Source organism: Natrix helvetica, assembly GCF_964273705.1.
Source record: "Natrix helvetica genome assembly, chromosome: 5".
In the NCBI taxonomy this organism is placed as follows: Eukaryota; Metazoa; Chordata; class Lepidosauria; order Squamata; family Natricidae; genus Natrix; species Natrix helvetica.
Genome location: NC_138551.1, coordinates 40,513,142 through 40,530,837, shown reverse-complemented (window position 1 = coordinate 40,530,837; position 17,696 = coordinate 40,513,142). Strand labels below are relative to the sequence as shown.

The window sequence follows — 17,696 nt, the reverse complement described above, 5'->3', positions numbered from 1 at the left end:
TTTTAAACTTTTATATCGATTTATTTATTTAGCTGTACAGTTTGGCATATTTTATCCTCCTCTCATACATGTATTTATGTAGTTATTACTATGTTTTAATTTGTTGTATTTTGATACGGACTGTACACCGCCCCGAGTCCCTTTCGGGAGAGGGGGCGGTATATAAACGCTAATAATAAATAATAATAATAATAATAAATCAATATTACTCTAAGGTTATATCTTATGTTCAGGATTATACCCAGTGCTGAGATTCAGCCAGTTCTCACCACTTTGGGAGAACCGGTTGTTAACTTTCTCAGCAGTTTGGTGGACTGGTTGTTGGAAGAAATCATTAGGGCAGAGAACCTGTTGTTAAATTATTTGAATCCCACCCCTGGCTATACCGTCACCTAAAAAGTGTTCAAGAAGAGTTGAAACAGTGGAGACATCTTTTCATAGTGAAACGTAATGCTTATCTATTGGACAAACTGGCAACAAGAGACCTTAAGAAGTAGTGTAAGTGTGAGCAACCAGAAAGATCAAAGAAACCCCTGGACCTCTTTCTTACACTATACAGATGGGTTCTGATAACAACACATTGACCAGCTTTAAAAAGACAAATTATAGAAAGACATTGTGACTGCGACGATTGGATATACAAGCTATGATTCCTGAATTACCACCAGTACACTGTCTTGGCAACAGAAACAGTGAAAATTTCTGGGTTACGGATACTAATTAAGAATGTCTGTGATTTTGCTCAGTTATAGTGCCTAAGGCTGCCTGTACATGTTGTAATCCTTACAGCCTCCCTGGAGTCTCCCTCCTAGAAATCTCACTACAGCACACAACAGAAAAACCTACTTCTAATTTGTTTGTCAATCAAAAGCAAAAACACAACATGCTCCTTTCGTTTTCCAAACTGATGAGAGTTGTGGCCTAGACCGAGAAAGAAAGAAGAACTCAGGTGGAAAAAGGCACAAGATAAGTGACATTGAGCAATTTACTGCAGCTCAGATTAAATTAATATAAAGTGCATATACCTGTAGATGCAAATACAAAAATAAATGAAGGTAGGTTTCGTGGTACTTAAAGAAGGCCAAGTCCCATATGTTAGCCTGCTGGTATTGTTAGATATCAGAAACAGTACTAATGGTTTTCACCAAGGTCCTCTGTTCCGGCAGGAACAGAGATTCAACCTGATTGGTCGAAGGGTCTGACAGCTCCCTATAAAAGGACTGCTGTCAGACTGAACCTTCACTGGATTGTACATAGTTGACTTGTGCTAATAAAGAGCTGTTTGTTACTCTGAAGCCTGCAGCGCCAAAATAGTCCAAAGAGCGCGCGGAAGAGCACAGGTGTGAGGCTGCAGAGCCTGAAGGCTCAGAGAGCAAAGATGACAGCTACCACATGTGCAGTAATCACACCAAGCTGGCATGGAAATTCGAACCGCGTTTCCCGCCTTGTGCCAGCTGCGGGGGAAACCACCTCAGAACACATTGCCGTTTCCGCAATGACATCTGTCAATGCTGCGAACGCAAGGGGCACATCACCAAGGTCAGCAGAAGCGATGGCCCCGCCACAACCTGGAAGCCCAGAAGCATACATAACCACCAGCAGAGGCCCAACCAAGGGGCATGGCAACCGCCACCATGGCAAACAGAAGGCGACACCAGAGTCACTTACCACACCTCCATAGGCCAAGTCCACACCAAGCGGCCAAAAAAGCTGAAAGTCACAGTCCTCACTGAGGACTCTCCATGCAATATGGAGATTGACACAGGGTCATCCTTGACCATAATGTCTTGGGCAGCGTTCTAACAGGCTATCCCTAGCCTTAAAAGCACCAGCTGTGGATTCCAGACATCCGCCTTCGCGACTACCAGGGGAACTGAGTCCCCATCATGGGCCAAGACACTTTCTGGGTAAAGTTCAAGACCTTCTGCGGCCAGCTACCAGTGACGGTAGTCAATGGAGACCTGCAGAACCTCCTGGGGTTTGAATGGTTCGAAGCCCTGGGCCTAGAAGTGACTGGAATCAATGCCATACGAGACAAAAGCACTGAGGAATTCCTTAAGGAGTTCGAGGACATCTTTGGCACCGGTCTAGGTAAGTATGAGGGGACTCCAATATCTTTTAACTTGGACCCCAATGTAGCCCCCATCAGGCTAAAACCCAGGAGAGTACCTTTCACTCTCCGCCCTAAAATTGATTTGGAACTTGACAAATTAATTGGCTAAGGAATCCTAGAGCCGGTAGATCACACACGCTGGGAGACCGCTATAGTGACACCTGTCAAGCCTGACGGGTCTGTCTGCATCTGCACAGATTACAAGTGCACAATAAATAAAGCTTTAAAACAAAGCGCTTATTCTGTACCCATTGTAAAGCATTTACTACACTCATTAGGCCCTGGAAAAGTTTTTGCAAAATTAGATATGGCGCAAGCATACCAGCAGTTGCCCGTAGATGGTGCCACGGTGGAGGCCCAAACCATTGTGACGCACAGGGGTGCATTCAAATGCACCCGCCTTCAATTCGGAGTTAGTATAGCCCCTGGACTGTTCCAAAGCGTCATGGAATGGCTTTTGCAAGGGATTCCAGGAGTTGTCCCCTATTTTGACAACATATTGGTATTGGCTGCAAATAAGGCACAATTATATAAAAGATTGGGAACTGTCCTGGCCAGAATCAGAGACAAAGCCTCTGCTTCAAAAAAAGAAAAATGCCGCATTAACGTGCCAAGGATTGAATTCCTAGCATACCTCATTGACAGCTGGCGACCGGCCTACTCCTGCTTCTTTGTCACCGCGAATGACCAGATGGACAATCTTCCTTGCGGCCTACAGTTATCGCCTTGTCCATTAACCTGGCTCTACCTTGGGGCATGCCGACGCCTTGAGTCGATGCCCACTGCCTGAACTGCTTGCAGACCCTACCCCCGAGATGCCAGTCCTCCTCATTGACTGTCATGAGGCTGGTCCTGTCTCGTCTTGTGACGTTGCCCATCACTCAGCAAAAGACTCTACATTCCGACAGGTTTTAAACTGGGTATGTAGGGTGGCCAAAGGGGCCTGTAGGGTCTGAATTTAAAATGTTTTACTGCAAACGTGATGAATAAATATGCAATAAATGGTTACTTATTGTGGGGGGATCGGGTCATTGTTCCACCCAAACTGCACATTGTAGTATTAGAGGCATTGCATGTAGCGTATCCTGGAATTGTCAGGATGAAATCTTTGGCCAGGAGTTACATGTGGTGGCCTAACATGGACAGGGAGATAGAAGAATGGGTGGCTACCTGCACACTGTGCCAGGAGTCCAGACTAGCTCCTCCAGAGGTGCCCGCTAAGGAGTGGGAGTGACCTCAAGCACCATGGTCTAGGGTGCACGTAGATTTTGCTAGCCCAGTTCATGGCCAGATCTTTATGGTAGTTGTGGACGCCTACTCAAAATGGCATCAGTTCGGTCATGACCACTGTAATCAAGTCCATCCATTCACCTTGCTGCTGTTAATGCTGTTATTCTCTTTTCTTCCTTTCCCGGCATTATAGGCATCTCAAGAGAGCTGGATCTTGGATATTGTAATTCAAGCCTAGCAATGTTGATGAGTGACAACTCTGGATCGATTTGAACAATATGCTTGTTTGTTTTCCTGGCTATCCATAATATTCTCAAGAGTCTTCTCCTATAACAAAATTCAACAGCATCAATATTCTATCAGTTATCAGAAACTCCATCTAATTATCATCTCCTGCGATATCCCATTATAGAGCCATGGTGACACAGTGGTTAGAATGCGGTACTGCAGGCTACTTCTGCTGATGTCAGTTTGGCAGTTCAGCAATTTGGCAGTTCAAATCTCACCAGGCTCAAAGTTGATTCAGCATTCCATCCTTCCAAGGTGGGTAAAAGGACCCAGATTGTTGGGGGCAATATGTAAACTGCTTAGAAGAGTCTGGAAAGCAGTACTGGACAGTACTGGCCTACAGACACTAAGAATGGTGTCCTTTGGCACATTGGCATCCTTAGACATTATGCTGACAAACCCAGCAATGTAGTCTCTTGGAAAAACTAATTGCTTTATTGATGGGCTAGCACATTATACTTACTCTCAGACTATTATTTCAACTTGACAGTGCTCTAAATTGTCAGTTTTGTATTAAATCCTTTTATCTAGAACTCATTGCAGCTCATTAATTAGAAAATATATATTTTGTCATCAGATTTCAAAGGTATAATAATGCCTTTCAGATATTGTGATAGAAACAGCAGAATTTGTTTGCCATGGGCAATATTCCAACATGCATCTATATTCTGAACATTTAATATTTCATTTATTTAGTACAATTTACATGCCACCTACTTGAGGATTCTAAACAATAATAAACTGTACAGATTGACCAAAAAAAAAGTACATTCAAGTGATGAAAACCAATCAAGTTATAAAAGAAAGCAAGCTGTCTTTTGATTTTAGGTAAAAAAAAAATCTAATTTATTTTCAGGCATCCCTGTTCACGTCTGGTCTTAAAAAAACAAGCACTTGAGAGCCTATTAGAAAATTATCTTTGTTGTTGATAGCTTGGCACCCTCTTGTGGATATTTGCTGTGACTGCAGGATAAGTTGAGATCTCAAATATTTTTTAGCAATGAGACTTTTCCAGAAATAGTTTCACTGAGTCAAAAGCGACCAAGGTAAATTATAGAAGACAGATAATTACTGACCGAGTCACAAGGAACTAAGTGTGATCTTATAATAGGCTAAACTCTGATGCTTTACGACTAAGTTTGCTGGAATATCTGGTACATAGGTCCAATTTTTAACTTCAATTTTAAAAGAGCTACTATAATATATTCCCTCCATTCAAACAACTTTTTTCAAACACTTATGCTTACTCCACTTTGTTTGGAAATTGTTCTCTGTACTTTTGAAAAATAAGTTAATTTAGGATGTTCATTCAAGGGAAACATAGTTCAGTTTCAATAATTCTTTCAATTACAGTTAAAATTATTTTCTGGTTTGTTAATGCAATTTAATGCATCTATGTATTTTAGTATTCCTCTCCATTTTCTTTTATATTTTATAACATGGCCAGTGTATTATTCCTTTCTGTCAATGTTAAATATTCTTAAACACTGAAATGAATCTTATAGGATTATAGCCTTTAGGCCAGTGGTTCTCAACCTCCCCAATGCCGTGACCCTTTAATACAGTTCCTCATGTTGTGGTGACCCCCAACCATAGGAACCAGTGTCTCAGTTCCTAAGACCATCGAAAATATGTGTTTTCTGATGGTCTTAGGCCAGGGGTCTACAATCTTGAACACTCAAAGAGCCAGCCGCCTCGTGCACACCTTTGGGGCGCTTTGGTGTTCGCTTGTGGGTGGTCTCCCCATGTGTGCACATGCTCCCGGCCCCACCACAGCTGGCCAGGGGGTTGTGAGAAGAGAAGGAGGAGGAGGGGATTGCCTGAAAGGAAGTCTCAGCCGGGAAACGGGGGAGGAATGGGGAGCAAGAGCACCGCTTCCCCCCACCGCCGCCTCAGACCGGGCGAGGGGGAGGAGGAGAGTCAGCGGGGCACCTGGGAAACTGCACGGGAGGCACAGGACAGGCACCCGAATAAGCTGGAGAGTCCCGGGGGAGCCTGAGACATGAAGCAATGCTGCGAAGTTCTGAAGCTCCAGCCCCGACGGAAAACATAGCTCCGCAGCCAGGCAACCTGGATCAATGGGCAGGAGCTGCTGGGCGGCTCTCCCCCTGCCCGTTCCCTGCGGCGGCCACTTCCACTAAACCTCTTCATCTGTACCACTCCAGGCCCTGCTTGTAGTGCCAGTTGAAGAAGTGGGGCTCAGTGCCAAGGGTGCGCACGCCCAGGTGGCCGCAGATGAACTCCAGCATGGTGCAGGTGCCTTCTTGATGCCCACAATCAGCGCATACGGGAGCCACTTTGCCACCGGCGCCTTGGCCCATTTTCTCCCACCACCCCTGTCACCCGCCTGCCGGGCCGAGGGGGCGGGCGGGTACTGGGTGGAGGGCAACAGGGCAGGCGCACCACTTCTGCAGAATTCTCTTGCTGGTGGCAGGCAGGGCGGGCGGGTGGGCAGCGGGTGGGGGTGGCATCAGGGGGTGGCTGGGGGATGTAGCAGAGGAGCAGCAGGCTGTAGCAGAGGCAGGTGCCCGAGAGTGAGAGCAGCGCACCCAGCAGAAGCACCCAGCAGCGCTGCCGCCGCCGCCACCAATCAAGCAACATGGTTCCATTGCCGGTGGTGGCCACAAGTTGTGGAAGAGCCACACTCAAGACTCTTAGGCGACCGCTGTGAAAGGGTCGTTCGACCCTCAAAGGGGTCGCAACCCACAGGTTGAGAACTGCTGCTTTAGGCTATTCAGTCTCAGTGAGGATAGCAATAGCAATAGCACTTAGACTTATATACCACTTTACAGGGCTTTATAACCCTCTCTAAGCAGTTTACAGAGCCAGCATATGCCCCCTCCCCCAATTTCAGTCCTCGTTTTACCCACCTTGGAAGGATGGAAGGCTGAATCAACCTTGAGCCTGGTGAGATTTAAACTACCAAATTGCAGTCAGCCATCAGTCAGTAGAAGTAACCTGCAGTACTGAAGTCTAACCACTATGCCACTGTGGCTCATTGGTTGATATGTGGTTACTCTGGGCAAATTGTCTTTAATTGCCATAATGGAATAACCAGAGTCCTTTTGCGTGTGACAGAAAGGAAATGAAGAAAAAGAAAAATCACAAATGACAGGAAGTATGGTAGAGATTTTGGATTATCAACAACCAAGATGGCTTTTTAATAGCTAAGTTGTGTGCTTTTTAATGGACTAATAGCAAGCATGTAACATAGGGTTCACTGTGAATACTGAACAGATATATTTTGTCCCAATTCTGCCTTAATGCCTTCATTTTTTATTATGACCACTAACTAGAATTCTGCAACTTAAGTAAAATATTCAGCTTCAACATGTTTTGTAGTTACAACATTTTGCCACATTCAAGGAAACTGGGTCATCTTGATCCAACAGGAATGGCTCTACTTAAAGTAAGTTGAAAATGTCTGTATACTTCATCAAGTAAGGTGTTATGAAATGGGCCTTGTGTCCCTATTGGAGGCTCAATACACATGGAATATGGGCTATGAATTTAAGGGGATTGTCTCTACAACACAAAACTTAATTTATATGTGATGTTTTTATAGCTCAGAATTATATGTAAGGAGATTGGTCAAGTACCATATTTTTCAGAGTATAAGACACACCTTTTTTTTCTCTAAAAAGAGGCTGAAAATCTGGGTGCGTCTTATAAACCGAATCCAGCATTTTTTGTCTCCTGAAGCCCCGCTCCTTCATCAAAATGGCCATGCATAGCCTTATGGAGGCTTTCAGACAGCTCCTGGGGCCTGGGCAGGGTAGAAATGAGCAGACAATGGGCCGTTCCATCTCCCCAGCCCCTAGCAGCACTCTATTACCTTCCAGAAGGCTATTCATACTTTTTTTTTCAAAAAAAGGCCAGTTTTCACGAAAAACGGGCCATTTTTTGCTCTCCCCCCCCCCCCGAGCACAATGCAAGCCCCCCCCCAAGGCTATTCATGTCTTTTATTTGAAAAAAACTGTTTTGGGGAGGTTTGCAGAGTGCAAAACCCTTGTTTTCCTTTCCATCTACCTACCTACATATCTATACTCTCCCTACCTACCTACCTACTGTATTATATATATGCCCAAATATGGGAGGGAACACACTGCTTCCCTTTTCTGTCTTTCGGTTCACTCCAGGAGACCATCTGGGCAGAAAACCATATTTTTAATGTTGTATTTGTTGCTTAGTGGCTAATACATCTGCCTAATATGTAATACAGGCCAGGTTCAAATCCCAGTAAGGGTGTGGCTAGCTGATGAGAGATAAATAGCTTGAAATAGATCTATACTAGTCTCCTTTTATTTATTTATCACAAATACAACACAAATGTAACAAAGGCAACATTGAAAATATGGTTTTCTGCCTGGATGGTCTCCTGGAGTGAGCCGAAAGACAGAACAGGGAAGCAGTGTGTTCCCTCCCATATTTGGGCATACCAGGGCTTGTGACACAATACATACATACATACATACATACATACATACATACATACATACATACATACCTTTATCTCCCTACCTACCTACTGTATTTCTCTCTCTTTCTTTCCCTTTCTATCCCTCTATCTACCTACCTAATTTTTTAAAAAAAATTGCCACTTCAAAACCCGGGTGTGTCTTATACTCCAGTGGGTCTTATACTCCAAAAAATACAGTAGGTTTTCAAGTTTCAAGCACATTTCTTGAGAGCAGTAATGGCTCTTGCTATGTCCTGACGCCTCCAGGCAGAAGTGTCAATCAAGCGGGAAACATTTGTTTATTGGCTCCAGCGTGGTTACAGTCTGGCGGGAGCAGGGCAGGCTCCCTATTGGTTGACTGTCTGACAGCTCGCTTATAAAAGAGCTGTCAGACTCCAGTTGTTTGTTCGTTGTCAGTTGTGCATCCATTCGTCTCCATGCCGTTACCTCATGCAAGTATTTACCAGCTCTATAATAACCAAACATCAACCTAGCCATTTTTGAGAATTCACAATTTTGGTTCTTGCAGGGATTAATTTTTCCATGTTAATTCATAATTATCTCCCTTCATCAAAGAACCCAGGACTTCTGAATAAAATAATAACTTAACCCCTGTGTGTAGCATTTTTCTACAAAATAATGTAATTTTAAGCCCAAAAGAAATAGAACTATGAGTGAACAATTTTTTTTTTTATTTCTAATTCAATATAATGGCTGGTGTTCTAAACATAAAGGCTTTTATAATCTAAGATGGAAAAAAAGAAGAAACCAAATAAAAGAACCATTAAAAGAACAAAGATATGAGTTTAAATGCAACTGAAATTTTAATTTAGGTCTAAACAAGAATCATTCTGAAAATTGTGGTGCTAAAGCTTTATCTCACTGGCTTGATTCACACATCATGATATTACCATAATTTATTAAATAAATCACAATTAGCTAAATTCACACAGCATGACAAGCTATAAAATGTGGTTTACAAACCACAGTGCCTGTATGTATATTATATGCAAATCCAAAACCAAACTCCATTAAGGCTTAATACAATGTGTAAATCCAATCAATGTTTATTCTTTGTGATGTAACTATAAATAAACATACTGTAACATTATCTTGAATAAATACAGGCTGAAATCTTATGTCGGTGTGTGTTTTTGCCAGTGGTGGGTTACGACCAGTATGCCCCGGTACGGGCTTACAGGTACCTGCCGGGAGCACCAGGTACCATTCCGGTATGGTGTTCCGGAGGGCCCACCCGCCCGCCACACTCCTTACCGGTATTTGAAATTTTTAGAGCTTCCACGCACGCGCAAGGAGCATACAATGCCTGTGCGATGCTCCGCCCAGCAGCTGGAGAGTCGCAGAGGGGTTGCGGAGCATTGTGGGTGGTAAGTATGCATTCGCGCACTGCACACGTTCATTTGGAGGGCGCCCAATCCCATAGCACAGTACTGGTTGCAGCAAGATCCGGAACCCACCACTGGTTTGTGCACATGTACTCATGTTTGTGCACATGCTTATTACTTGATTTCATTGTATCTGATTATTGCATAACTGACAACTGAATGTATGAACTGAAAACCATTGAAATGGTGTGAAGGAATACAAATATTTGATGACTTACACACAGAAATCATAATATGCAAGCAATAAGCATTCAAATTTGAACCACCCAAGGCTATTTTGTCTAACATACCAGAAGTCTACAAGAAAAATGGAGTCCATATCATGCTTGGCTGTTTTCCATCTTCCCTACTCCATTCCCATTCTACAACTCATAATTCAAATCAGGGTAAAGTAAAAATCCCATGAAAGTTGAATCATTAACATTATCAGCATAGACACTACTGTTTTCTTCTCCGTATAACTGTAGCCAGACTTCATTCCCCGATTCCAAATGGAGTAAAACAGATCCAGAAGCCTGATCCACATTGTTTTCCTGGTACTGGTCATAGGTGATTATGATTGCCGTGTCCTTCTTGAATAAACTAACTTTCACATCTGAGGCATATACACTGAGATGATATGCAAAATAATATACTCCAGAAATGGTGCATTGGAACTTTCCTGTGACGGTATTGTAGTGATTTTGTTCATTGTAGAATACCTTTGTAAATTTGATAGGCATATTAATATAAGAAACTCTGGATGTTAATCCAACACTAAAGGCAGATCGATAGACAGTGGCACTTTCCCCCCTTTCCCCCTTCGATCCTGGGTATCCTGGAATACCTCTCTCTCCGCGAGGACCTACCATACCAGGAATTCCTAAGGATCCTTTTTCACCTGGTCCACCTATAAAATAAATTGATTTTTTTTTAATTAGGATAGTTCATTCTCATTTAACTGAAGACTCTTATCTGGTTGCAGAAACCACCGACGGGCAAGTCCCACTCAGCACCCTCATCTGCCACCCGCAGCCCCACAACACAACAGACTAAGATTACTTCAATGTTGCAGAAAGGAGGGGCTGGAGAGGAACCAAAAGAACTATCTGTTACTGAAATGTTTAAAGAACCATTGATATATAAAGAGGAAGAGATCACCATTCTTAAACAGATCCCCAAAAAATAAGAGAAAGAAGGAGGAAATATTCCTCCTTATCAAAAAAAATTATATAATAAAGGGGTCTGGTTTCGATGGCTGTTACCAGAGGGGATGTTGGTCTTCTGGGAGGGAAATAGGATTAGAATTAATACAGTTCAGGAGGCGGAAGCCTTCATTAAAAAGAATCTTTCCCTCTCAGAGGAGGAATTTAGTGGGAGTAGTGAAAAGGACAGCAAAATGCGAGTTGGGACGGAGGGGTGTGTGGAGGCCTCTTCTGGGGGAAGGGAAGAAGGAGCAATTTCAAAAAGGCTCAGATCACAAAAATAGAGGTATTTGGAACAATAGCAATTGGTGATATTTTAGAAAGTGCCAAATAAAAATGTAGAAACACATGACTGATAATATAGAGTAAGATCTGCTCTGCTGCTTTCTTTTATATTTGGTTTTTAAGATTGTTAAATCTGTGAGTATCTTGGAGGGATCTCCACCTCCAGTGTGGAAGCTGCCAAAATTTTGTATATCCCCTTACCTTTCCCTATGCATTAAAAAACCAATAAAACTTTGTAATAAAAAAAAAGAAATATTATCCCATAGGAAAGGAAGGCAGTAGAGAGGATATGAGTCTGATATCCCTATCAACAATACTCTCCTAGAATGTGTTTCTAAATAGACAGATACCATTGGATGCAGGTAGCCCTAAAGATGCACTAGTGCTATTAGGGGCATTTCAAAAGATCTCTGTACCTCTAGTTCTGTGGTCATAACTGTATCAAAAGTTGAGGGAGGTGGAAATCCCTTGGGAATTTGCATTTGTATACCTCAAAGCACATATGGCCTTGGATCTAGTTTGGCTGTAATCAGAACCCAGTGCTAGTTGGAGATCCAGTTTACCAAGGGGAACGGCAGGCTCTACTATCTCCTCCATTTATATAATGGAGGAGATAGTAGCATTTGCGAATGGGAATGGATTCCCCAACTATTTCTGGAAAAATCTATTATCTGCCCATAAAGGAGGTAGATGGGGCAGAAGATAATTCTTTGAGGGGCAACAGTGGATTTGGATCAATAGGAAAGAAAGGATGTTATCAAAAACCAAAGTGCTGATAGTAGCAGAAGAAACAGTAAGCATTATTTAAATGAGCAAGAGAATAAAGATATCCTTGACCCTAACCATCTTCTATCACCTAAATGAGCACCTTATTCAGTCTGCCATTTATTTTGATTGCAGTAATTTCTACAAAACACTGAAGTCTCACAAATAGTTACCTCTTGCGGATGCATAAGTATGCATTCATAAATAAGGGTTATAATAGCTGATTTTGTTTTCCTTTGCCAGTACATGGACATGGTGGTTTCCCATTGTATACAGGAACTTTGTTAGGACATGATTATTATCAGCTAGATGCTTTTAGGGAGGTATTAAAAGAAAAACATATCTCTTTATCCTGTTTAACTGATGATAAGCTTTTCATGGTAATGACAAGGATGAGGATTCTCATAATATTGCTTTTATGACAGGGAGGAAGGATAAAAATGCTAGTATGTATCATAACCAGTCATGACATGAATGGCAACATACGGGTAGCAGATATTTAATAGTTGTGTTTGCATAACACCCTTATTTGTTCTGACAGTCAAATCAGCAGGCTTTTTTTGGGGGGAGGGAAACATCTCACAAAAAAGGAAAGAAGGTCTCCCAAGATGGAAAGAACAGGTGAACAATACTGGGAAAACAGAAAAATCACTTTACTTTGAAAAGAAAGAATGTTCCAGGAATGCAAATGGATGCACCAAATGGGAGTATCTGGAGCACATGTGTGCCCTTGGCTTCCCCACAGTTGGATAAAAAGATGTTACTAGGGATAGTTTTGGACACAGTGGCTCAGTGGTTAAGACGCTGACTTTGTCGATCAGAATGGTTGGCAGTTTGAATCCATAGTGCCGCGTAACGGAATGAGCTCCCATTATTTGTCCCAACTTCTGCCAACCTAGCAGTTTGAAAGCATGTAAAAATGCAAGTAGAAAAATAGGAACCACCTTTGGTGGAAAGGTAACAGTGCTCTGTGTGTCTTCGGCATTTAGTCATGCTGGCCACATGACCACGGAGATGTATTTGGATAGCGCTGGCTCTTTGGCTTTGAAACAGAGATGAGCACCGCCCCCTAGAGTTGGGAGCGACTAGCACCTATGTGTGAGGGGAACCTTTACTTTTACTTTGGGGATGGTTTGGTTGCATTATTATTTTAAAGCCACTTTGCCCACTTTTACTTATTCATTGATCTATTTACATTTATTTTATCTACAGAGATCCTGCAATCACTGATATACTTTGCCCACTAATGCCATTTTAAATTATTATACTTGGAAGGTACTGTAGATGGCAAAAACAACAAAAACCCCAATGCTTTTTAATACTGGGGCTATGGAGTATCTTTAATTTCCCCTGCTGGAGTGGGGCATATCATGATTAAAGTTAATGAATTTGCAGCTCTCATTTCACAGTCCTTGAACACTACTGTTAATGCCCTGGCAGCAGTAAATCAAGAACTTGTTGGAATGAGACAAGCAATTACACAAAACCAACTGGCTCTCTGATGTGCTAAATGCTACTCAAGGGGAACTGTGTGTCATTATTAAGGTGGAATGATATCTGTTCATCCTGGACAAGGCTAAATCCATATACTGATAAAACTTTTGAGACCCATTGTAATGAAATTATGTGTGCTGAGTAGCCAGAACAATGATGATACAGATTTCCCCCTGCCTAAATCACAACTTTTGTATCATTGATACCTGGCATGTATCCTTCTACTCACTTTCCAGAACATTTAATAACAATCACAATTTGTTCAGGATACATTTGTTCTCCTATGTGATAACCATAATTTGTCTATATAAAATGTAATATGTATTACCATATTTCTAGAACTAGATGCAAATCTGTCAAAGCACAAGTTGTGAATTGAATATAACTAATATATATATATATTATAACTAAAATAATAATTATACACATCAAAAAGACACACTGATTTGCAGCAGTGAATTCTTGATACATGTTTTTGTTTGTCAAAATCTGTCCAACTCCCCAAAACCCAAAATTTAATTAAAAAGTTAATTTTATTTTGAATTATTTAGTCTATGGTATTTCTTTTAAGCTTCTACTCCTTTATTATCCCCACTTCTGTTTTAAAGAAATCATACTTAATTTATTGGATTTTATCTTACTATATTGTCTAGTATTTTTTGAATGTTCAAATTAATGTTTGTAAATGGGATTTTTTTCTTCTTCCCCAGGTTCAGTGAAGAATTCAACTTTATAATTATATTTTTAATAGCCTGCTATTCTCTCTTTCGCCTACCATGTTAAAATATATTTCAGAGAAAGTCATGAGAAGAAAGAACCTCTTCTAGAATATATATTTGTTCAATATCTAATGCCACATTCAATTTATTTCTAAATATGCTACTTGATACAGTCTGGTAATGTATTTTACAGTGTTGTTTTTGCCTTGTGCTTCCTTTATTATTGGGTTCTATTATTATCATTTTATTCTTTTTAATTGTTCTGCTGCGATATGACCTGACCATTTGGGAAGCAACTTTCAGAATTTCCAGCTGGCCAAACACATCTGAAAGGTGCCAGGAAGGTAGCAGAAAGGCTGAAAATAATCTTGTTCAAATATTACTTTACCTGAAAGTCCTGAAAAGAAAACAGAAACTAATTTTCATAAATAAACACATTTCTTTTTCCCCGTCAGTTAAATATACAAGGACATCAGGTTTTCTTTTTATCTATTTGGTTTGGCAACACTTTCTGTGTACTTAATGACAACACTATTCAGATCTTCTTTTAATATCAACATTCTGTTTCTGGGCCATCTACAGCATTCTATATTTCTATATGTTCTTCCTATAAATCTAAAGAAATTTTTTGAAAAAGGACCATCTTGAGAATTTCTGGTGTAAATAGTGTTTCTCAAACTTGGCAATTGTAAGATTTGTGGTGGTCAACTCCAAGAATTCCCCAGCCAGCAATACTGGCTGGGGAATTCCTACAGTTGAAATCCAAACATTTTAAAGTTACCAAATTTAAGAAACAATGGTATAAATAATCATCTGCATCCCATTAAACAGTAAATCTGATCTAAATGAATTAAAGCAGCCTTATCACTTGATGTCACCCACATATATTACACGACACTTCCCATAATCCTTAGCTAGCACAGGAATTGTGTTCCAAAACACCTGGAAGACAGTAGGTTAGAGAATACTGCACATCAAACATACCGTTCTCACAGAAACAAGCTGAACACTAAACCTCTCACCTAGCTCTCCTTTCTCTCCCCTTTCTCCATCTTTTCCATCCCGTCCATCTCTCCCCGGTACTCCATTATGACCTGGGTGACCTGGTGATCCAGCCATCCAATTTGTACAAGATCCTTGAGTCTGTGGAGAGTTTTCTTCTGCAGAAACATCATGGTTACAACTAAGCATCATTAGCAGCACCATGGAACAAAAAAGATGGGTTGATACTTGCTTCATGTTTAACCTGGAAAAAATACAGTGTAATACTATCAGAGGTTTTTTTTTTTAGGAAGAAGATACATTTCTGCAAGAACAAAGGAAAGAAATTATTGATCTACAGCAGGAGTGTCAAACTCGATTTCATTGAAGGCTGCATCAGGGTTGTGTTTGACCTCAGAAGGTCTGGGGGCATGGGCATAGTGGGGATGGCCAGATCAATGTCACTCGTGTCAGGCGGACACCTGTGGTGGCCAAGTGCTCAGGCAGGACTTCCCTGAGACCCTCCCTCACTCTCATTATAATCTCCTTCCTTCCTTTTTCTTGCTTTTTCTTTTTCTTTTCTCTTCTCCTTTCTTCTTTCCTGTCTCTTCTTGCATGGTCAAATGCAAAAGGGAAAACATTTCTCCTTTTGTTTTGTTTTTAATTTGTTTTGATAACCCTTTGCCAGTGAATGCAGAGCTTGGGGGAGGGAGCTCCGTTTTCGCTGGCAGAGGCACCGCGGGCTGGTTCTTTGCTGTTTCCAGGCTAGCCCCACAGGACAGATCCGGCCGCGGGCCTTGAGTTTGACACCCCTGATCTACAGCTTTCAGTATTTTTCAGCAAATGTCATGGTGGCTGAAGCTGCTGAAAATAGCAATAACTAGAGACCTTAGGAAATAATATTGGAAGCGGCTTTGTCTCAGTTCAGGCCATTTTTCAATCTGATCCATTATAGTGAAAAGTGATTTGTTCTTATTCTTCAAAATTTCAAGGAGATATTCCTGCCCTGATTGAACATGGCTTCAGTTTGAGAGCTTATGCTTGTGCATGCCAATTTATATTTACCACAGTTCCTCCCTGGGAGTTATATGCATATTTATGTCAATGATTATGGAAGAGATTTAGGAAATATGAAAACTCTTAATAATTCAAGATCTGGCTATCTGTGGAACCACCCATTTCTAATAATATTTGCCTGCTCAGTAGGATCGGGTAGATGGCCATCTCTTCACTAAGAGAATGTAGTTTCTCAATCACTGTCCTCCTTCCATGAATCAGCATTTCCACAGATATCTGATTTTCTGGAATACTATTAATATGTAACTTTTAAATGCCTTCTCTCACACAAAATTTTACTCCAGCACTTTCCTGGCAGCTCCTTATCCTATTTCAACGTATCCTTCCCATCAGAGAGAGACTGTATGGAAAAACATTACCAATTCTCTTCATCCCCTCTCTCCCCAGGTCTTTTCCAGCTTCAGGTTATCAACAGCAGTACATTTGTATGTCAGGGGGATCCTATGACAGGGTGGCAGAAAGTGTGACCTTTTCCATTAATCTGCAATCCCACTGTATTTTGAAATATTATTCAATGTAATGAAGTTTATCTCGGAGTCGATGGCAACCACATAAACATCTGCATTTCTGGAACTTCTCCATCCTGCATACCGTTCAGTATGTTTAGACCATGCCACATTTGTTACTTATTTGTGACTAGAAAGGGATGCTTTTTCATTGGCATATCCATTTTACACAGATATAAATGGGTGGAAATACTATCCTTGATCCCATGATGTATCGTGATATCACCAATCCTCAGGGAACATAGGGATATTATGCAGTTCTTTTGCTAAAAGGTATGAGTGAATTTACTGTGGCAGAGGTCTGCAGAGAAGGCAACATGACTGCAGGAAAATAAAACCCAAAAGGAAAGTGTGTGAATGCCATATTCTCTATTGAAATGGGGGAAAAACATTGGGAATTTCCAAAATTGGCACTCAGAACAGAGGTTTTCTTTAACAATTTATCGAGAAAAGCAATATTTTCCTTTTCTGAGAAAATCCCTCACTGCATCATGAAATAAGACATTCAGTTTAACTAATTGATTCAAATTGCAGTTCGGTAGCCAGTTGCTTTTAAGACAGTGAAGTTTATGCTCAGGTTGAAAAGATTGTGCTGTGCAGCTAATGACACTGAAAATGGCCAGAAAATACTAAAGATTTCAAATTTGTAATTAATAAAACTCAAAAAGATTCCAAACTTGCTACATTCTACATTAAAATTATAATCTATTAATTGTTCAGTCTGTGATTATTAATTCAGACAGCTAAGACCCTTTGGATAAATGCAGCAACTAAGCGGTTTAGTCAATAATAATATTCAAAATAATAATAATGAAAATAGCACATTAGAGGAGAAGCAGAATTTCTGGAGAAAAGCACAACCTAGTGCAATAATCTGCCCCCAAAATGCATCTTTCTTACCACTTGTTTAGGTGAGGTCCTCTGCAGTTTGCAGGCACATCAGAAATGCAGTGGAGAGATTAGTGATCTTTGGATCACTTCTCACAAAGAGGCAGATGGAACTGTCAATTAAGATGCTGCCCTTTATATTTGTTACCAAGTCTGCTAGTTCAATGCTGGGTGTTTTTTTGATCACTCTTCCATTGTTATTCTTAATATTTTAATCATGGGCTATTTAAAAGTTGTAAAGAAATGTGCCAGTTTGTGGCTTTAATGATAAAATTTCTTAAAATAAGATTTTGGCGTAATA

At 41.0% G+C, this 17,696-nt stretch overlaps 1 protein-coding gene across 1 annotated transcript; it reads right to left on the bottom strand.

Moving 5' to 3' along the window:
• Window positions 1-8,759: 8,759 nt before the first annotated feature.
• ADIPOQ (adiponectin, C1Q and collagen domain containing) lies at window positions 8,760-17,487 on the bottom strand. The gene is made up of 3 exons (XM_081956579.1): window positions 17,408-17,487; window positions 14,966-15,189; window positions 8,760-10,385 (listed from the first exon to the last, which is right to left on the bottom strand). Exons 2-3 carry the CDS (start codon window positions 15,180-15,182, stop codon window positions 9,859-9,861), a joined length of 744 nt encoding a protein of 247 aa, XP_081812705.1. The 5' UTR covers window positions 15,183-15,189; window positions 17,408-17,487; the 3' UTR covers window positions 8,760-9,858.
• Between the last annotated feature and the right edge of the window lie 209 nt (window positions 17,488-17,696).

Coding starts and splice junctions, on each gene's coding strand:
- ADIPOQ (XM_081956579.1), bottom strand. CDS start 15,182: ATGAAGCAAGTATCAACCCATCTTTTTTGTTCCATGGTGCTGCTAATG. Junction 10,386..14,965: donor GGGAGAGAAAGGAGAGCTAG/GTGAGAGGTTTA, acceptor TTTATTTTATAG/GTGGACCAGGTGAAAAAGGA.